Raw genomic sequence first — 22,994 nt, 5'->3', positions numbered from 1 at the left:
TGAGATTTTGTACTCTGAAATGTAGCAGCATATTCAAATATCAGGTGGAATTGACACACACACATAGAGTGCAACAACTGGAAAGTTAATAGAAATTTAATTAACGAATGGTCACTCATGTCTGTAAGTATATAAGAATTAGGTTAGCTGTGGCCTCTTCTAATACTGTACATTACAACTGAAGTTAAAAGCTTGTAATTCCAAGGACAGTTTTGTTGATGAAAGATATCCAGAAATGATTACAGAGTCAGCCTAAAGTGATGTATTGAATCTGGTCTGAGATTACGTAAAGCCACTGACAAATCCATAACTTGAGTTTTTTGCAGTCTAGAGTTTAGACCATCAGAGCTTGGTTTTCAAAGAAAGTGATAATTGGTTTTGGCATTTACTGTCAGACATATCTGCTTGCAAGAAAAAAAAACATAAATAACCTAAAGGAACCAAGAACACTTATTGAATCAGTGCAGTATATAAAAACAATGACTGAAAGTCTTGTCGGAAAGGACAATCCTACAGGGTTATGTTCCTGTAGAAATCTTACATGGTGCAAATGGTATGGGATCCCCAATGGATGTGATTTCTGCAAATTTTAAACAGAGGCCATGTTTAGAGTTGAGTAGGGAATAACAGGGCAACAGAGTCTCATCTGCACACCACTCTCTTTCCACATGAGTGATTGCCGTAGATGACTAGGCAGTGTACACCAAAAAGTGAGTGGACCATTGGCAGAGGGATGGGGGCTGTCCTAATCCCTGCTCCATTCCAATTTGATCCTGTCCTGGTGGATTTAGCTGTAACATTATGCAACATGATAAACCAGTTATTTGTCCTTCATATTGTAAACTGGCACAATGCTAGGAGATGGTTAATGTAAGACCGTAAGTCAGTGATATTAGGAATACTGATGAATATTGCAGCATTCTTCATGGATCTCTATAGCTGGTCAGAAAACACTGCATTGGATTTTCACATAGAATCTGTCATCAAACTGAAACTAAAGTAGTAACCAGACATCATCATTTATCACACTGTATCACAAAATGTAATGTCCTCTATAGCCTCTGTTATCATTTGCTGTTAACAATGCCGACATCATAATTGAAGAGGCTGACAAAAGAGGTCTTGGGATCACAAACAACCTGGAGGTAATTCTCTTGTACCACACATGAGAGTTCCTTAAGCGCAGGCTCTACTGAGAAACACCATAAGGGGTTACCCAACTTGATGAAATAATTACCCACAGATATCTAAGACATAAACTACAAGGGCAACCCCTCATGAGTCTCAGCCAGGTATTTTCTATCTCCTACCAAAAATTCATAGGCTAGGGTACTCTGGCCACTCGACTGCATCAGAAGTGGGATTATTGCGGCTGGTATGCCCGATTCTATGAAGTCAGGCTGTATGCCGACACTCTTTTGAGTCACATCAGGGATACTGCAGATGTCCTGAGGAAACTGCAGCCCAGTGATAGTTTGCCAAAACCACCACCACAACAAAGACTGCCACAATCTTGGCCACCATGGACATCAAACCAATGCCTGCCAGAAAAGCAAAGTACCATCCCAAATAAGGCGATGGCACATCTGGCCACCAAGCTCTGCAGCTTCATTCTCAGCCACAATTATTTCAGCTTTGGTAAGAAAGTGGTTTTCCCAGACCAACTGCCAGTGGCATCTCCAAACAAAGGTGACAGTCTGTGGGCCTACAACATGCAGTATCTTCATGTTTGACTTAGAATAACACTCTTGCCTGTCAGAGGAATTTGGGAACTTCAGTAACGAAGGCAGATTTGAGAGGGAAAGAGCAGACTAAGAATCTGTCAAAGAGGTTCCACGCTATCTCCCTTGTCGTGAACATGGGCAAGTCTTTTGCTTTTCTTCTCAGTGCATATATTACTCAGCTCATTCATGCAGGTTGGTCTGGATACATACCCTGCTGCTGGAAGCTCTGCTGTACACGGGTTCTTGATCAGACTTTTCAGACAAGAGACAGTGAAAATATTTTTTTAGAAATCGCAGACGCCTTCCTGGACATGGGAGGAGACAGGAGGGGCAATGACTCTATCTGTGCTGCCCCCCTAAAAAATTAATTTCACTTCCTCTGTACCTCTATGACGTAGGCAAAGCTTGCTTTGGTTTTTGCACGCACTGGAAACACAACAAATTGGTGTGATCCAACCTGCACCAAAAACATTGATTCCTCTTGACAGGTGCCCAGAAATGTGCATGTAGGACAGTTTGGGGACAGTTCTGTTCTTGGGAGAGTTTGGTTTGCTCCATCAGTTACATCATTTGATTGTTGAAAGAAGGAGCAAACCAACCCATCTCTGCAGCGCTAAATGCCTGTCTGATCACACCCTATGTCTGAATGTACTTGTCACCCATCAGTGACTCTTAATAACCACTGCTGTCCATTATCCTCAAGGAGTGCTAACAGCCCTGCAAATTAACACCAGCAAGCTGGGCCTTTTGCATTTCCCTTACTTTTTATTCCCGCCCTCCATATTTGTAGAAAATGTGTTTCCTAAGGCCGTACTGTATGTATCAGAAGAAAGCTTATGTGAAATAAAACTGGCTAGTCCTTAAGGTGCCACAAGACTTTTCTGTTCTTGTTAGAACAATAGACTAACACAGCTACTCTCTTGTTCTTTTGTATGGCGGACACACATGTACTGATATTGAACAATGTAATTAGTCAAAATGTGTTTTAAAGGGGAAAATGCTGTTTGGGTCCAGTGTTATAAATGAGATGTAGCAAGTAATTTGTTACTATTAAATATTCCAAACAAGTGAATGAATATTATTATGTTTTTATTGGGAGCAGAGACACAATGGCCTGTTATTTAATAACCAAATATTATTGACACTTTTCCCATTCATTGTAATAAATGCTTTGTGTTCATGTTTAGAAATGAGTTGAAATGTATTTATTCATTGAGCAGGCAGCAAATTCATGCATTATGTGTTGTTTTGCTTTTTCAGAAGCATGTGAATTTGAAGCACCCTTTAAGAAGAATTCTTCCTTTCTCTTTCTTGCATTGTCTAGGTAACAGTTACCAAGGTCACAACAACTTTGATTTCCCCCATGGGAATCCCAGTGGAACTTCTATGAATGACTTTATGCATGCACCCCAGCTCTCACACCCTCCAGACATGCCTAGTGGCATGGCAGCTCTCGACAAACCCCTAAGTCATCCCATGCAAGACCCTGTAAGTATTTCATTTGTTTAGCATAGTTCTCTGGATGATTACTGATATATTCTCTGCGTATCTTACAGAACTAAGAATGCATAACACAACATAACACAATATTTAAAATACAACAAACTGGGTGAAATGGAACCCAAAACACTTTATTTTATGATAGCAGGAAAATAAAGCCAACTCTTACAAGCATTCCCCCCCCCAATGCAAATTGTTTAAAAGGTGTGAGAAAATTTTTACAGCTTCACATATTTTAACAGCACACAAGGGGCCTTTTTAATTTAAAAAAACACATTTATGTAAGAGACCTTTTTGGGGTGGGGGTTGCAGGGACAGTTCCTAGACCTTCAGAGATCACTTTTCCATGGATTTGCACAAGGGTAAGAGAAAAGCACCCAAGGAATATTTTGGTAATTAAAGACTTTATCCTCCTGTCCTATAGCTTGTCTAACACAAAAAGTAATGTGTTTCATTGAGTGGAAGACATGAGAACTGTGGAAGAGAACTAGGGAGTATTTAATTACTGAAGAGTAATCATCCGCTGCTGGATGATGCTACTAGCATCTACTGCTGGATGATGCTACTAGCAGGAAGAGATTTTCTGTAATTAAAAACCTTATGGCTTCCAAGGTTTCCACACAATGAAATGGATTACTTGAGAATCAAACAAACTACATAAGGAGGAAATCTTTTATTGCAAAAAATCATCACCTTTCTGCAAACATAACTTTTGCAACAGGATTTTGGTCAGAACAACGTTGGCTTACCTGGGCTACCATATTATTTAAGCCAGGCAACATGTGGGCCATGAGCTGGATATGGCATGTATCCTCTCCTAAGGCTTCCCTACTGAGAAAAATCTCTTTGCAATCAATGATGAGAGAGAACTGTTCTCTCCTCTCCTTTGACACTGCAGTGAGGCTATAAAAACTTCATTTTGACAGAGGGGGAGCTGCTGTAAGCAGAAAGCTAACTCCACTCCACAATGCTGCAGCTCCTCTTCCAAATATTGTTCTTCCTTGTTACAGCCAGACTTCTGAAGAATGCCCATGGCTTTTTAACAATTGCACCAGGGATGGTCAGTGGTCCTGGCAATATGAGAGATGTAACTACAAACGTATGCATGCATGAGTGAGTCTGTATGATCTAGGCAGTCATTTAATAATAATAATAATAATAATAATAATAATAATAATAATAATAATAATAATAATAATAATAATAATAATAATAATAATAATAATAATAATAATAATAATAATATAAAACCTTTATTGGCTTATAAAATAAACATTGGCTTATAAAATAAACATAGTCAAGCTAGTTTGTTAGATTTCTGGATTCACAGGGAGCGTGAAACAAATACATTGGTTCAAGGTCAGGGCTTCTCCTAACAATTGACCCAAGGAGCCATTTTGGGCGACTACATGGAGTAGTGGAGTGATCACAAGCCCTGCTAGCATGGAGACCAGTGGTCTTGCCCTAAACGGATTAAGCCTTTGAACCCATCCCCCACCCCACATTTAAACAACCTTAGAAAGCAAACAGATTCAATTTAAGCAGCTGCCTCTTTGTTGGAAAAAAATTGTTTTTGACATAGTTTTGAAGTGCTGTGTCACAGACTATTGCTTTGGTTTGAAATGTGTGTTACATGAGTGAATAAGGAGTGTCCTCTCTCTTCAAGGCAGAAGAAAGAATGAGAAGATGGCCTTCTAAGTGTATTGAGATTAGTCCATGCTTTAGGACTTTCTAGCGCTCTCTGGTGATCTACATGGTGCTATTATGTTTGAGCATGGGTTTTACTACTTTATATGAGCTGAATTTGCTTGTTACATTTGCACCCCATCTTTCTCCCAAGCAGCAAAATTTACATAATCATTCTGCCTATTTTTACCCTCACAAGTCAATGGGATTGGTTAGGTTGAGAGAGTTACTGGTAAAAGGTCATTTTGTGTGCTTCACAGTGCAGTGGAAACCTAAAGCCAGGACTCGGTGGCCCTTCGTCTGTTTGCTATTCCTCATGCCAGCTCTCTTCAAGGGGCAGTGTACAGTGTTTGTTTTTGACACCTTTTTAATTTGCCTCATTCTGCTGAAGAGAAACCTGCAAGCAACATTTTGTATTGAATGAGGGCCTGTATAAAAGGAGTGTACTTCACTAAAACGTTGACATAGAAAATGATTTCATGTTTCACATACACAGAAGTGTGTGTATGCAGCTCAGTAACAGTATTTGCAACCATTTTCTTTTGTTTGAATGGAAAATATACCATATCGCGGTGCTCTTTTTGCTCCACAGCCTGCAACTACATGGTCAGGAGCTAATTCTCTGATAGAGAAGCCATATTTTTCCCCACACTCAGATGTAGATAAATGGCAGAAATTGAATCATTTGATCCCCTGAAAGAAGTGTCGCAAAAGCTGCTTTCTTCTCAGATTATCAAAATTCAGGTTATAAACATTATCGAACCTTTTCAACCAATATAGTAGTTTCAAGGTTGGGCCTAAGGAGAATCTGGATCCTCTACAGCGCTGGACTCTACACCTTGTAGTCCATGCTGCCTTTTCTTTTCCTTTCTGACAATATGGTCTTCACAAATCCCAAGGTCTCTGGTAAAACAAAAAAACAGACAACTGTCCTGAATATTTACACTGGCTTATACAATTATATTAGCAGTGAAGAAGTTTTAACTTTCTCCCCACCCCCACCCCCACGACCCATCTTTGAGCTTTGTACCTTGTCACCTCACTTTTCCTTTCATGCTTCTCTCCTCCTCCGCAGATCCCTCCTCCCGGCAGCACTGATCAGTCCCATAGTTCCATGCAGCAAGGTTTGCACGTACCTCATCCCAGCAGCCAGTCAGGGCAGCCATTACATCACAGCGGTCCTACCCAGCAGTCCCGGCAACCACCACAGGCCGCTTCTAGCAACCATCCACACAATGACCTGGCCTTTAATCCCTCCTCAGCCTTAGAAGGTCAGGCTGGTGGGCAGGGAGCATCTGACATGCCGGAACCTTCGCTGGATGTAAGTTGGTGTCATTCTCTCATCTGCTTGCTTTAGGATGTACACGTTTTTGCAGATGTTGTGGGGAAAAGGAGGGGAACAAGGAACAGCTTTCATAGCTCATGCCTTCATTCTGTGCATTGATTCACAAGGCAGATTCTGGTCTTGCTGAAGAAGCCTTTCCATTTTATGCAGCTTCGTGGCATGCAAGTGGTCTCTTGTCCCTCCTGGCACAGAGAGGAGCTCAGGAAGACGGGGCGGGGGAGGGCAGGGAGGGAGTGAGAAACTAGTTTCTTTGGCCTTGTTAATTCATGCTTTAAGAACTGCTAATTATGCAGTACCATTGGTTTACCTGTTATTTCAAAGAGAAACAAACCTTTTAAAAAAGAAATCCAGATTAGGATTGACTAATATTTCATACTGAGTAATACTGCATACTGAAGTATCATTTGAAAATGCAAGCTTTCCAGTTCCTTAAGACTCACCATCAGGCTCGGCATCACAGAGCTTGGGGTCAGAGGGAGGAACAGATAAGTCATTTTATCATTCCAGCTAGAGGTTAAAGCTCCGGGATCTACAATTTAAACTAAAGTTCTAGGATGGAAAGTGCAAATTCGAAGAATCAGCTTGAGATGAAGCGTTGCCAGGTTTCGCTGCAGGAGAGGCAATAGGCAAAAGAATGGAGGTCCCCAAGTGAACGCTATCACTTAAAAAAAGAAAAAATATATAATAATAAGAGCTGCTGTGCTAATTGGAAGCAGAAGCTCCAGAAACATGGCAGTCCCCATGTCAAGAAAACTAGAGATTAAAATTAGGTACCACACAAAGCAAAATGAGTCAAAGCCAAATAAAGGAGCTGGTTATTTTACATTCTGACTAGAATGAAAGGAGGAGAAAAGGAGAGGCAAGATTAACAATAATTTTATTGTTTAAGGACCTTGAAAAATATTTAAGAAAGCTGTAGTTATGTAAGATTGTGGACAGATATCTAAGCCTGAGACAAGGGACAGGGTATACCAATAGTGCTGGATTCTGACATGCACGTAATTCCCAATCCATTCTTTGCTTGCTCTTCATTCCCTCTCTGGCAGTATAATCCAGGGCTAGTTTCAGAGGCCACATTAGTCTTGACCACTTGCTTCCTTTCTACACAATAGACAAGTTCAAAGGTGACTTTTGATAAGATTATTTTATGATCAGGTTGTTCTGTTTACATAAAAAATAGGCTCTGGATCTCAGCTGCCTGATTTTGGGGAATTCTGTTTCCATCAGTCCTCCATATCCCATTCCTACATTGCTTATGAGGCTTTGAGAAGGGGAACAAGGGGCTGCAGGGGAGAGGAAAGAAACAGGAAACTTTCCTTCTGTATATTAAGAATGGAAAGAATACTCATTAAATTCCTCATCCTGGTCGATTTAGACTGTCTCAACATGCTGTCAGATTATTGTGTCCCGCTGAGTGCAAGAACTCAGAACTAAGAGCTCTTTTAAACCTCTCAAGAATTCTGTATTTTCTGTGGAAATATCACTATTGTCCTTTTAATTTGAGAAGTAAAGCATGTAGAGAGGAGAAGGGTCTGATTCGTTAAGAAACATGCAGTACTTTGAATCCTTAAATAAAGGTGCCAAAATAGTTTGGGATAATTTACGCTATTTGTGCAATTTTATGCAAAAAAGAGAGTCCTTTTTGTGCAAAGCATTATCGTGACCACTGCGAGAATTCTCCTGTGAATACAAACAAATCCTTTGCCATCCTTATTGGCAAGAAGAATGTTACAATTCACTGTTTTTGCCCATGAGAATGGGACAAACAGGGATTTACATCCTTATGTGATCAGGAATGCACTCAGGAATATTGCTATCACCTTGTTTATTACTGGCAATCTGCCCCCAGAAATCCCATGGCATCACTTATGCTGATATAAGTTGCCAGTTGAATTCATGCCTACATTAATTAGTTATCTGCCATCCAAGTCAGAATGTACTTACTGCAACCCTTATAGGGCTTTCAAGGTAAGTGAGATATTTAAGGAGTGGTTTTACCAGTTCCACTCCCACAGTGAGTTTCCGTGGCCAAGTGGGGATTTGCGCCCTGTTCTCCAGAGTTCTACCGTTTCCCCGAAAATAAGACCTACCCTGAAAATATGCCTTAGTATGATTTTTCAGGATGCTCGTAATATAAGCCCTACCCCAAAAATAAGCCCCAGCTAAGTGAAACCTCGCTCTCCACCATTATGCAGCAATCAGAAGATGACATGACTGTATTTGCATAAATGTAGATTGTTGTTCATGAAAAAAATCTCCTGAAAATAAGCCCTAATGTGTTTTTTGGAGCAAGAATTAATACAAGACCCTGTCTATCTACCACACCACATTGGGTCCTCTGGGCTTACAGTACACACTTTATTTTACTTGGATGTCATTATATTGAATACCTGCAGTAGCACTGGAAATAGCTAAAAATAATCAGCACAACAGTGTTCGGAATTTAAAGGAAATCTATACAGAACACTGTATCAATGTGGATTTAGAGGATGTTAGATGTTGTCCCCTTAAACATATTTGCCATGAGACAATGACTGCAGCAGATGAAATGTCCACAGTATCATGGTTCTGTTGTGACTGTAAGTCCCGTGTTATTTAGCTACAACATTCAGATTGCAGGTGAGGGACTGCAAAATAATTCTTTTATAATCTCTAAGTGAAAGATCTGAGTTAGCCTTTCCTCTGGCATGCTACTGTTGCATATATAGGGACTTGTTTTATGTTGAGGGTGGGGAGCACTCACTTAGAATACTTCCCTGTGACCGCTCTCGGTATGTTAGACCATCTGTCCTGCCTTACTCAAAGGAAGGCCCTCTCTGCAAGTAATCAAGGAGCACTGGAGTAGAAATGCCCCCTCGAGTTGGGCTGGCTGTAATGTGTAAAGCAACCTTTTCCCTCAATGTCAGAATAATTTTCAAATGCACTTCGAAAACTTTTAGCCACAAACAAGCCTGGAACTGCTTCACACATTTGATCGTACTACCTTTCCATTTCCTCTGTTTTCCAGCTGCTTCCAGAACTCACGAATCCAGATGAGCTGCTTTCATACCTGGATCCTCCTGACTTACCAAGCAATAGCAATGATGACCTTCTCTCCCTTTTTGAGAACAACTGAAGCCTTCTGTATTTTGTCCCCCCCCCCCCGTACCTCTCACTTGTTTGACACATCTGTAGCTTCACAGTGAGGAATCCCAACCCACCATTTTTCCCATGAGGACAAACTCACCACTTGAGCAAATGGTGCACACTCCCTACTTTCTTCATCTCAGAACTGCTGGAGTCAAGCTTCATTCATTGTGGTGGGAAATAGCAAGATGGCATAAAAGGTGGTGACCTTGTAGACTGCCACTCTGCATCACACAGACTGTTGTGCAGCAGCAGAAGCCTCACTTGTTAATTCTGGAGACACACCGAGAGTGAGATCTGTGATATTCGTGGTGAGAAGCATCCCAGTACAAACTAGTCTCAGCAAAAGAAGAAGGAAAAGTTGACGGAACTATTCTCAGTGACCAGTTCAGAATATCCTTCCAGCTCGTGTTCTTCCGTGGGTTTCCCTGCTTTTGCTATAGTATCTGTTCCACTGTGTTCCCAAGTTGTGCAGGCCCTCAACCTGTACGCTTCTGATCGACAGAATAATGACAACATTTGGCAGCACATGCAGACTAGCCAAACAAACTCAGATCCATAAAAACATACCAAAAAGCACAACCCAACCAACCCAATAGTGTTGTTTCATGTAGGACAAAAACACAAAATTCACTGAAGGGAGGCATCTGTTGTTTAGACAGTGGTGGAAGAGTCCTGTGAATCTCCAGGCTATGGCAAGCGTGTTTTTCTAAATTGTAGCAATCCTTTTTATCTTTTTTATCAATTTTATGAGCAGAGTAATTCCTTCGGTTTAACACAGAGACTTGGTTGGATGCCTTGATTTTGTCTGTCTTCTCCTAACTTCATCCCCAATTAACAAACTTGATTTCAAATGGCCACTCTTTGTGATAATGTAGTAGCCAGATAAATTTAAAAACTGAGGCGGCGCAGGAGGAGAACAAATTCATAGAGAGTGGGGAAAGTGGACATATGAAGTAGGAAAAGAATAAAACTGTAAAATGTCACCAGGAACTTCCCATTCATCTGTACCAGCAGACCGTTGCTGAGTTCTAACAGCCAAAGGTAGCAAACATCTAAAAAAATAATTTTCACTTTGAGATGAGGGTGGTGGCGGAAGGGAAAAGCTGCTCATACTCTTTTTAAACAATTGACTTGAAAGAATCATTTGCAATGGGGGAGACACCTTATACCCTTCATTGTCTGTTTTGTATTTTCTAGATAGTGTTACGTGATTTGGCCTTTTCATTTTCTTTTTCTTTGGGGGGGTATCATTTAGCTGCCAGGACCTTTGCCCATTCAATTTAAAAAATATATTTCCAAGGATAATGGGCACGGGAAAATTAAGTCAGTTTGATACATAGTGCTGCAGACTCTCGTGCCACAATGCTTCCGTGGTATTTGTGCTTCTCATGTGGTTGCTTCCCTCCTGCATGAGCTTCCAGTTGCTTCTGGGCCCATTTCTGTGCTCCCATTCTCTCTTTATAAATTATGTATAGTATCTGTGTGTTAAGACGTGCATGTGTGCCAACTCTGCCCATGTGGGCCAACATTTCATCTTCTGCCTACTGTGTACAGATACTTTTTGTGAATAAAGAACTCCTGATTGCTTCGTTCCCCTCTCCTGTTGAGTACCAAATCAAATATTCCCGTATTTGATTTCAGCAGTGGGCGTTCAACTTTGTGCCAGATGAACTGTTGCTTGTTGGTTCCAATGTGTAAACTCCACCTGCCTTCCCCTCTGTGAATGGCATGATCTGTGCATTCCATCCTGAATTTGCTCTCTTCACCAAAGTCATGCTTGTAAATTGTTTGAGCATCTGTTCTTAGCATTGATCACCACTGCTGTATATGCATCTTGTTTTATATATATAAATATATATATATGCTAGTCCACAGCACCTTGCTGTAGATATTACAGGAAATGGCAGTTTTAGTTTCTCTATTATTTTCCAGTAGGAGTGTTGAATTTGTAAAACATTTTATGTAGAGATGTTCCTACATTTACTTTTCCCTCCACAATCCTTTTGTTGATTTTTTTTCCTTTTTCAAAAGAAGCGCTGTTCATTATGCAAAATCAATTATTTTAAGAATTGCTATTGTAAATATCTTTTGTTAATATTTTAGCAGTCTTTGATTATAACATCCAACATTTTCATCATCTGGTTATACATGTTTTTAAAATACATTGTCCAGGAAATAAGTGGGTCTCCTTTCTTTTTGTAAGGGGTTCTTGGACTAAGGGAATATTTTACTTTGATAAATTAGCCCCACAGGTTTCACAGAAAAATGTAATACATCTGGCCAGTGCCCTAACCTGCTATGCAAATGAGCTAAGAGGGGCAACTGTTTGAACATATATTGGTTTATGGCTCCACTCTATAGAACAAACACAACAAAAATTAACTATTTTTAAATTTATATCCACTTGAAAATAATGTTGTTCTTTGCACAGGAGAGGGGAAAGCAGTGCAGAATGTAGTCCCCCCCCCCATATGCATGCAAAGGATCTCTGCTATTAGACACCTGGGCTATTACAGAGTGCCACAATTAGGATGCAAGACCACTGTGACATTGAGGTGTAGAGCTTTCTTTTCTAAAAACAAATTCAATTTTTGTTGTGTGGGGTTTTTTTAAATGTTTGTCTGTTTTTACTATCATAGCTTCTTTCCCTAGTCTTTTGCTGGATCACTTACCTACATGACTATTGGAATCATCTGTATGGGCGGCTAAACATGAACTGACTGCATTGCCCTGCTATCCTTGTTCTTTTTAAAAGCCAGGCACATACATTCTATGCCCACTAACCTGAACACTGCACATCAGCCACAGCCCTGTGAAGCCCCACTAGGGGCTCAACAAAACTCCGTTTTTGATAAATGCCAAAAGCAATGAAATGGCAGGCTACAATATGTGGCTGGTGGGGCTGCATGTGACTTCATGGGCCACAAGGTGTGCAGGCCTGTGTTAAGCCATATACTGTGTTTTGTCTGTTGAAGTTCTGTCACTGATTTTATAAATTGTTGTTCTGCTATTGGATAAGCATTTATTTGAACTAATTACTTGAATTGATTTTTTCCCTCTATTTTAACTGAAAACAGAACTATTTAAAAGTAGATCTGTTAAGGACTAGTTTTTGCTAACAGCAATCTAAATGCTCCGTAAGGTATCTGTTGAGAAGGCATAAAACTTTTTAAAACCAAGAAACAAATGCAACATTTCCAACACATGACGATTTATTTTCTCTGGTAACAGAACTAAACGTTCATTTTTTTATAGGTTTAGATGTTAGAGTATTGACCAGTTGACAGGATACAAGGGCTATCTAAGCTGGGTTTGTGAAAGAGGTGAAAGTAGCTGCTAAGATCCAGCCACACACTGGCATCATATTTTATCAAATGGGCATCCTTCGTGAAGACAGCCCGAATGCCCATAAGAAGAAACTGCTGATCAGCATATTATTTTACTGGGACTGTTTTAGGGTATAGAAATTTTTTGAAATGTTAATTTTTCATCTGTTCACTGCCAAAACCTTCTGAATAATGTGCAGCACAATCCTATGCATGCCAACTCTAACTCCAGTTCAGTGGGACTTCCACCCAGGTAAGTGTGCAGGATTACAGCCTTAATATGAATGACCTTTGTGTTGGGAGGGCAAAATTATATCCCCACTGTATTTTTATTCTTCTTTGTTTCAGGGGCATTTTAAAATTGTTTTCCTATAGATACCCACCTGGGAAAGAACTCAAAAAGATTTATAATTCTACTGCCAAGACATACTTATTATTGTAATTGTTACTATAGAATGATGGAAACACACTAATGTCTGCAGTGGAGACTCCAGGGATATATGTACATATGTAAATGGAAAACAGAGACATGTTAATGGAAATGCATTCATTTTCCTTGGAATGTGCATTGTTTTTATTTCACAAGAAAAATGCAGCTTGGAGATCCATCTTATGTGGAAAATGAATCCTGTTTGTTAGCGTTTGTGAAGTCTCCACATTGTTTCACTTGTAATATACTCTGGATCCTTTGTGAAAATAATTTTGTTGCTTTTTTTTTTGTTTGTTTGTTTTACCTTCATGTAATAATTAGCTTAAGTGTATTAGTCTTATCACCTGTGTATTTTTAGGGTGCTACAAAAATAATGAAGAAAATAAGAGGATTAAATAATAAAGATTGTAACCAAATTCATACTTTGTACAATTTTTTGATATTGTGATCCGAGGAGAATAAACAAAAGTACAATCTGAATTAACATGCAAAAATGGCCATCGTCTTTGTTTGTACATTGTATGTACAGTACAATGCAATCATTTCATACTTTAAAACTGGTCAGAAAAATAATTGTGATTTTTAGTCTTGCAAAACTGTATGTAGTTAGATGATGTGACAACCTAATATTTATCTAATAAATATGTATTCAAATGAAACCTGTATATTAGGTGTTCATGTGGTTATTTTGTATTTAAAATGAGATTGACTATTGCTAGACATTTATATACTTTCTTGTAACACTGAAAGTACTCTCATTTTGCTCATGTTATTTTTTTTCTTAAATAAATTTCGAAAAGTATGAATGGGCAGCTGTTTTGTATATCTAAAGTTTCAATTTACTGTTTCTATTGTTTTTAATATTGAGAATTCAATACATGTGATTTCTAACGATACTGGAACCTAAGGAGATCATTTTCTCCCAGAGCCAAGTGTAATATGTGTTTTGTTGTTTTGTCCCATAAAGTCGCCTCGTTTATGATGAGCCTGTAAATGAGTGCTCTCCAAAATGTCCTGTCCTCAACAGCCCTGCTCAGCTCTTGTAAACTCAAGCCTGTGGTCCCCTTAGGGAGTCAATCCATCTCATATTTGCTTCCTCTTCCCGCTGCCTTCAACCTTTCCCATCATTATTGTCTTTTCCAGAGAACCTTGCCTTCTTATTATAGGCTCAAAGCAGGACAGCCTCAGTTTTATCATTTTTGCCTCCAGAGAAAGTTCAGGCTTGATTTGATCTAGATTCCACTTCTTTCTGGCAGTCCAAGGTATCCACAAAGCTTTCCTCCAGCACCATATTTCAAACAATTCAGTTTTCTTCCCGTCAGCTTTCTTCACTGTCCAGCTTTCACACCTGTCCATAGTAATTGGGAATACAAGAGTATGAATGATATCAGCCTTGGCCCTCAGCAGCATATTCTTACACTTTATGATATTTCCTAATTCCTTCATTGCTGCACTTTTCAGTCTTAGTCAGCCAATTTCTTGGTTACAGTCTCCATATGGATTAATGACTGAACCAAGGTATACAAAATCTTTTAATAATTTCAATTTCTTTACTGTCAACATTAAAGTTCTGTAGTTCTTCTACAATCATGATTTTTGTATTCTTAATAGTCAACTGCATGCATTTGGCATTTCCTTCTTCACTTTCAGCAGAAGTCGTGTTAAGTACAGTAATTGCTGCTTTCAGCCTGTGTAAATAGTATTATCTGCATATCTTAAATTATTGATGTTTCTTCCATCAGTTTTCACTCTGTTTGAATATAGTCCAGCTTTCCATATGATATGTCCTGCATACAGATCAAGCAGGGGAATAAAATGCACCTTTGTCTGATATCTTTGTCTACAGGAAACCATTCTGTCCTAACAGTGGCTTCTTGTCCATAACGCAGGGTAGACATCAGGATAATGAACTGCTGAGGAGCACACATTTCTTCCAGAACCATCCATACCTTTGCATGAGCCACATAGTCAAAGGCTTTGCTGTAGTCTATAATGCATAGACTCTTTGTTGTACACCAGTAGCCAGCAGATATTTGCAATAGGATCGTAAGTGCCTCTTTCTTTTCAGAATCTGGCTTAAACATTAGGTATTTTTTACTTCATACGAGTATAAGGTGCAGACTTTTGTTGCAACATCTTTAGCATCACTTTGCTTGCATAGGAAATTAGAGCAACTACCCTATACTTACTGCACTCTTTAGCATCTCCTTTCTTAAGAATTAAAATGTATACCGAACATTTCCAGTCTGAGGGCCATTGTTTTGTTTTCCATATTTGTTGGCATATTTTTGTTAGGATTTTGACAGATTCAGTCTCTGTGGCTTGAAATAGTTCTATCAGTATCCCATATACTGGTGATTCATTTCTTCCCAATGCTTTCAGAACAGCTTTCACTTTACTTTCCACAATTACATGTTCCTCACAATAGGATTCCTCTTCAAAAGAATGTCACTCTTTTTATCTCTTTTGCATAGGCATTCAGTATACTGTTTCCACCTTCTCTTTATTTTCTCTTGATCAGATAGTCTGCTTCCTTGTTCCTTTCAGCATTCCTAATTTAGGCTTAAATTTCCCTTTGATTTCATGGATCTTCTGGAAGAGATCTCTTGCTTTTCCTCTTCTGTTCTCCTTTATTTCTTTCCACTGGTCATTATAATAATTCTCTTTCATGTGACATTTCCTGAAATGCTACATTCAGGATTTAGACCATATTTCTGTCACCTTTGTCATCCATCTTATTTCCTTTTTATTACAGAAATTATCTCCTTGCATTCTTCCCTAATAATACAGCAAAACTCCTGTATCCATGGAATTGCTATCCGCAGTTTGAGCAATCCGTGGTTTATTGCAACATAAAAGGGGATAGGCCTTGTGGCCTTTGTCCCACTCCTTTTTATGTGGTATATAGGGCTTCCTTGTATCTGCAGTTTCAGGCATCCACAGTAAATCATGGAACTGATCGCTACATCTGTGGATACAGAGATCCTACTGTATCTCTAGTTTCAGTCCACAATTCTTCTGGTTCATGATCAGTTGAATTTCGCAATGACAACCTGCTCTTTATGTGGACTTGAAATGTATCAGAATGCTGTTTAAATTATATTTTGGCAGAAGGATTTAGTACTGTTCTTAAACTTTACTCCAATATTTTATATTAGTAGTTCATCATCAGTACCACAATTTGTGTCTGGTATTGTGTTGCCATGGAGAATATAACTTCTCCATCTTGTACAGCCAATTATGCAAATTATGTATTGGCCATCTGGTTATGTCCACATACGTATACAGACATCTGTTTGTTTGCTTGAAGCATGTATCTGTGATAAACCAATTACTGACTTCATAGAATTCTCTGAGTCATTCTATTGCTTCTTTTCTGACCCCTATACAGTGGTGGCTAGACTTACAACCAATTCAAGTTGCGACCAGCTCCGGCTGCAAAATTTTGCTTTGACTTGCAGCTGGAGCTTCAAGTTGCAAACAGAAAAGAGGCAGGGAAAAAAGGCAGGGAATTCAAATGTAGGTACTAACCGTTGGTCGGCAAAGAGCTTCTTTGTAGCTCTTTCACCCCAACAGTTAGAGAGGGCGTCGGAGGAGGTTTTGGACTGCCTGGTGCTACTTTCTGCTCCTGAGTAAGAACATTTACTTTGTTTTGCAGGGTGGGTTTGGGTTTTGGAGGGGGTTATGTTTCTGTGCTGTGATTCTTGGGGGTTTTTTTCCCCAGCCCCATCATGTTCCGATGGGGCTTGCTCTGATTTTTATTTTATACTCCAACTAGAGTGCAGTTGGAGACAGGAACCGACGGATTATAATAAGAAAGCAATCAGGATCACGACTAACTGTTACCTTGCCAAGATGAAGGCTGCTAGATGATCATACTTCGCTGACCGGATAAGCGAAGCTTCAAATCAGCAGGCGGAACTTTTCCATATTGTTCGCGATCTATCCAGAATTGGTCTAGGTGACGGGTCTCCTATTAGTATCTCACCTGACCAATTTGCAGAATTTTTAAAATCTAAAGTGGAGGCCCTCCGCCGGGATCTCCTTTTTTAAATACAGTGGATTGAGCAGAGATGTCCAGCGCTCCGCCTTGCCCAATGAGTCTTGAATTTTTTCAGCCTGTGGCGCCTGACAAGGTGGACAAAGCACTTGATCGCTGTCAGGCCACCACCTCCTCTCTTGATCCTTGCCCGGCCTGGCTAATCAAAGTAGCCAGGCCTGTAACAGCTGAATGGGCTACTGCGATAATTAATGGGTCTCTCCAGGAGGAGACACTCATTAGGGCCATAAGAAAGAAACCAAATTTGGCAGTGGATGATATTGGCAATTATAGGCCCATAGCCAATGTTTCTTTTCTTAGTAAAGTGGTTGAGAGGGTGGTGGCTGATCAGCTTCAGGTTCTTTTGGATGAAACCAATGCACTAGATCCATTCCAGTCGGGCTTCAGGCCGCACCACGGCACAGAAATAGCACTGGTCGCACTGTTGATGACCTGCTGAGGGAGGCTAACAGGAGCAAAATATCTTTGTTGGGCCTCCTCGATATCTCAGTGGCCTTCGATAGCGTCGGAGCTGAGATGCCCAGCGCTCCGTCTTGCCCGGTAACTTTCTATTCCTTTCAGTCGGTGGTGCTTGACACTGTGGACAAGGTGCTTGATCGCTGCCAGGCCACCACCTCCTCCCTTGACCCTTGCCCGGCCTGGCTAATCAAAGCAGCCAGGCCGATAACAACAGAATGGGCCACAGTAATAATAAATGGGTCTTTCCTTGAGGGCAGGTTTCCATCTGCCCTCAATGAGACACTCATTAGGCCCATAAGAAAGAAACCTAATTGGCGGCGGACGAAATTGGCAATTATAGGCCCGTCGCCAATGTTTCTTTCATGAGCTAAGTGGTGGAGAGGGTGGTGGCCGACCAGCTTCAGGCCCACTTGGATGAAACAGACACCCTGGATCCATTTCAGTCAGGCTTCAGGCTGCACCATGGTACAGAGACGGCATTGGTTGAGGGACACTGATGAGGCAAAATGTCTCTGTTGGTCCTCTTCGACATCTCGATGGCCTTTGATACTGTCGACCACGGTATCCTCCTGGGGAGGCTCTCTGAGTTGGGAATTGGTGGCTTGGCGCTTGCCTGGCTCCGTTCCTTCTTGGAGGACCGTCCCCAGAGAGTGCAGCTTGGGGAGAGTGTATCGGCCCAGTAGAGTCTCAGTTGTGGGGTCCCACAGGGGTCGGTTATTTCCCCAATGCTGTTTAACATCTATATGAGGCCGCTGGGCAGGGTCATCAGGGGGTGTGGAGCATTGTGTCATCAATATGCTGATGACACCCAGCTCTACATCTCCTTTTTACCAACTGCAAGTGATGCCGTCCTGTCCCTTCAGCGCTGCCTGGGGACTGTACTGCAATGGATGCAGGAAAATAGGCTGAGGCTGAATCCCGACAAGACGGAAGTTCTGAGGGTGGGTGGCCCCGTGGTTGGCGGCTTGGGTGACTCACATTTTGGGGGGGTGACTCTGGCTGTGAAGAGCGGGGTCCGCAGCCTGGGGTTACATCTGGACCCGACTCTCACCATGGAAACAGGTGGCGTCGGTAGTCCGCACCGCCTTTTCCCACCTATTGCGCATTGCCCGGCGGCAGCCCTATCTCGACACGGGGGCGCTCACTACCTTGGTGCATGCGCTCGTAATCTCAAGATTAGACCACTGTAACGCGTTCTACGTGGGGCTGCCTTTGAGGCTGATGTGGAAACTTCAAGTGGTGCAGAATGCGGCGGCCAGACTCCTCAGTGGAGTGAGAAAATACCAGCATATTTCTCCTACGCTGGCCATGCTGCATTGGCTGCCCATTCGTTTCTGCATCAACTTTAAAGTTCTAATGCTCTCTTATAAGGCCCTAAATGGTTTAGGACCCCGATATTTGGCGGAACAGCTTCTCCCACCAAGATCTACCCAGATCACCCGTGCGAGCCAGGAGGTGAGGCTGAGGAGCCTGACGCCGAGAGAGACCTGGAAGGAAAAGACACGAAACTGGGCCTTCTCAGCGGTGGCTCCTCGCCTCTGGAACAATCTCCCTCCGGAGATTCGCGCGGCCCCCACTCTGGGCACCTTTAAAAGTCAATTTAAAACACAGCTATACATTCAGGCCTTCCCTCCAGCTAATGCCTGATCTTTCTGTTTATTCTCTCTTTATTTATTTTCTACTTTATTTTCATATTGTGTATGTCACAGTATGGTTTTTGTAATTTTTGTGTTATTTTATTGTTTATATTGTACTGGAAGCCGCCTAGAGTGGTCTTTTAGGCCAGATGGGTAGGGTATAAATAAAATAAATAAATAATAAATAAAATTATTGGCCAAAACGGATTAATGGGGTTTCGATGTATTTCTATGGGAAATGGTGCTTCGACTTATGACCATTTCGAGTTACGCCCATCTTCTGGAATGGATTATGGTCATAAATTGAGGCACCACTGTACCAAATTTTCCAATGACACTTGGTTCTGGTTTGTTTCCTTCTTTCATATGTCAATGATGATAATGTTCTGGTGTGTGATCAATTTTCTCTGAGATGCTTGCATATACTATACAGCTTGGGTCCAGGCTATTTGAAGGGTTGTATCATTCCATATGAGCTTGCTCAGCTTTTAAGATTGTTTGGCAAGGAAACAAGAGAGACCTTTCTCAGTAGCTGCTCTTTAGAATGCACTACCCTGAGAACCAGGTTGGCCCCTCCCTCTTGTCCTTCCATCATCACTCAAAGACCTTCATCTTCATGCATGCTTTTAAGTAGTAAGTGTCTCAGGAATGTGTTATTAATTTACTGGTTTTTAATTCTTTTTTTAATCTTGGTTTTAATTGATATACAGTATGTTTGTTTTTAATATATTTATACAGTGTTTTTAAAATAGTTGATTGTTTCATAGTTTTAGTTGTTATGAGCCACCTTGTATCCCCTATGAAGAGAAAGGCAGCTTTCAATTTCATCTTCTTCAGCATCTATAGTTGGAACATATATTTAAATGATGGTTATGTTGATAAGTTTTTCAAGGTCTGATAGATATTATTTGGTCAGATTTTGTATTACAGCCTCTAACTCCCCTGTGCTACATCTTGCCTCAGTATTAGAGCCATTCCATTTCTTCTGAGTTTGTCATTTCCAGAGTAAAGCACTTTGTAGTTGTCTGACTGAAAATGTCTCATTCCAGTATACAGTACTTCAATTCTCTGAGACAAAGCACTACAATGTTTAAACATTTCATTTCTTGTTTTACTATTTCATTTTACTTTGATTCAGCATCAAGCTTTCTTTTCACCTCTCTGCACATCAGCCACTAAACATCCTTTTGGCTGTAATCCAGTTGTTTTATTAGCAACAGCACTATTTCTACTTGTCCTTTGCTCTTCCCCTGGACTAATTGGGTGTTTTCCAACCTGGGACTCTTATCTTCCATCACTATCTCTTGTTCCATTTTGATCTGTCACATCAAGGTAAGAAAGATTCAGCAATGATTTACCATTGCCCTCCTCTGCACAGTACTAATAGGTCTGTTTCAGCATCACTGCCACTGTCTGTGAAAGTTCCCCTCTCCCAACTTCGCCTTCAGCAACCACTGCTGCCCAGTAGTTGCTCTTCAGATGCAGATGGTTAAGGATAATTTTGAAAACTTTCTTATCCCTGGCAGCATTATCCACAATATATTTAGGAGTTTATATTCTGGAGATACTGCTCTGTTAAGACTTGCCTTATTTGTATACACAGAATGTTTATACAAACACAGGAAGGCCTCCAACCACAAAATTGAAAACTAGGTTGGGAAGCTATGTGCCTTAGTGCTCAGAGAAAATCAGGTATCATAGCAAGATGGTCCTGGATTAGGAATGAGAATGTCATAGCCTCTTACTCTTGGAGGCGAACGGGAGGGGACTCTTTTTCTCCTTGCAGTGGGATTTCTCTGCACATCCTTTTTTTTCCTTCTGAGAAGTTTCACGTGTAATTTAACACCCCCCCCCACACGCATCTTTTCCTTACATATCTGTGCTTTAACTTCTGTGCAGAATGGCATCTTTCCTTCACAGGATACATCAAACAAGGAAGGGCAAAAGAAACACCAAGTTATGCAAGATCATTGTCGTTGCTGTATGAAATGACGTTTTCCTGCCCATAATTCATCAAAAAAAGCATCAAACTGTGCAAATTCGGTAATTTCTTGTGAAAAATTGGAGAGAGGGAAATAAAGGGGAGACTAAAAATGAGGTCTGATATTCATAGGAAGCTAGAAAATGTCACTGGTCGAGAGCAAAGTCTCAGGAGTACCGATATGGTAAAACCCTCAAGAACAATACTCATCGCATCCCCGAGCATTTGCCTTTCATCAGAACAAGGCATGAAGAGGCGGTACTGTGAAAACTAACATACAGTACTGATAAAAATCTGGAATTAAATAAATTCCTAACACAATAAATTAAGGAGACTGCACTAAATGAGCTCAAATGCAAGCAAACTCACTCCAACACCTTTCTCTTTCTTTGTACCACTTCCTGAATTCTTCCCCTTACTACTTACCCATTGTGTTTACTCATGTATGTTTTAAGAAAAACTAAAACATCAACTTTTGAAGACAGTAATAATGCTTTACTTAATTTTATAATTTTAGAAAGTGTTTAGTCTAGAGAATCCCAACAGCAAAACTGATAATTACTAGCTCCCAATAAAGAACAGCAAATTAGTTGTTACTGTATTTTTTGCACCATAAGACTCACTTTTTTCCCACAAAACAGGGGTGTGGAAAGTCTGTGCGTCTTATGGAGCTAAGAAAACAGATTATATTTTCCTGTTTTCTTCTCCTAAAAAATTGATGCGTCTTATGGAAAGGTGCGTCTTATGGAGCGAAAAATACGGTAATTCCTGCCGCATTTGATAGTGCCGTCCAGAACTTAAGGGTGTAACTACACCGTGGTTTGTGTCTGAGTTGGCACAATAAATTTTGATGTAACAACATGATGTACAGCTAATTGTATGCCTTTTTTCATGGGTACTCATTGCTTTTCATTTAGCCAAGATGGAGCTAGTGGGGCTTTTTTTTTACAAGTGACATAGCGCTAAATTTATATAATAACTTATGTGCTAGCATTAAATTTAAAAAGCATGATAACAATATTTTTTGTAAGATAGCAAAGAGGTCACTGTATTGGCATACCACACAATGTTGAAGGATATGCCAGTACAGTGGGAACATTCTTCCTCAAGTTAGCACCTATTCTCTCTCTCGTAAACAATGTTGTTTGATAAGTCTTTCCCTTTCTGATTCTAGACAGTATTGCAGACTTCCAACTCACTGTCTAATTTAAATTAAGCAAAATAGATCAATGTGCTGTTAAAGCCAAATACCCCCTGGATTCCCTTAATCTTTCAAGTTTTCTTCAGTCCCACAGAGTCAGAGCAATGACTCAGACAGAGAAACTCACATACAATTATTAAACTGAAGATTAAAACACAATTCTCGTTGTACAGCCTGGGGTGCTGGTAATGGTGAGAGGAATAATGCATGACCTTTGAGTCTCAGGATACAGTGGTTTGCTCATTAGTTCAGCAAGCTTCCCAGACTTACAAGTGCTAATCTACACACACTAAGAACACCAGAACCAGTTAAGGCATAAAACATTAAGCATCCAGGTAATCAGTACATGCAGTGGTGCTACTAATGTACAAATTGCTCATTTTTAGCACTGATCTGATGGAAGGAGCTACAGCCAATACTAAACAAACAGATACATAATCCATCAGTTTCTGCTATTTCTGGTAAAAAATAGATTGAGTTGAAAACTACAATGTAGATAAAAGCAGAAGTACATTG

The 22,994-nt window shown here is 40.4% G+C and overlaps 1 protein-coding gene across 25 annotated transcripts in view; it reads left to right on the top strand.

Moving 5' to 3' along the window:
- The window catches only part of ZMIZ1 (zinc finger MIZ-type containing 1), a 458,362-nt gene extending 444,557 nt beyond the window's left edge, over positions 1–13,805 (top strand). For 23 of the 25 annotated variants that reach the window (XM_078391048.1, XM_078391052.1, XM_078391059.1 and 20 more), the window contains 3 exons: positions 3,049–3,212; positions 5,986–6,231; positions 9,263–13,805. In XM_078391048.1, coding sequence (XP_078247174.1) covers positions 3,049–3,212; positions 5,986–6,231; positions 9,263–9,370 — 518 coding nt within the window. In that variant the 3' untranslated portion in view covers positions 9,371–13,805. The remainder of the gene's footprint in view (positions 1–3,048; positions 3,213–5,985; positions 6,232–9,262) is intronic. The other 2 variants (XM_020802536.3, XM_020802535.3) reach the window with 1 other exon arrangement.
- The last annotated feature ends 9,189 nt before the right edge of the window (positions 13,806–22,994 follow it).

The sequence above is a fragment of the Pogona vitticeps genome, chromosome 3 (genome assembly GCF_051106095.1).
Source record: "Pogona vitticeps strain Pit_001003342236 chromosome 3, PviZW2.1, whole genome shotgun sequence".
Classification (NCBI taxonomy): Eukaryota; Metazoa; Chordata; class Lepidosauria; order Squamata; family Agamidae; genus Pogona; species Pogona vitticeps.
This window is presented reverse-complemented; position numbering and strand designations above follow the sequence as displayed.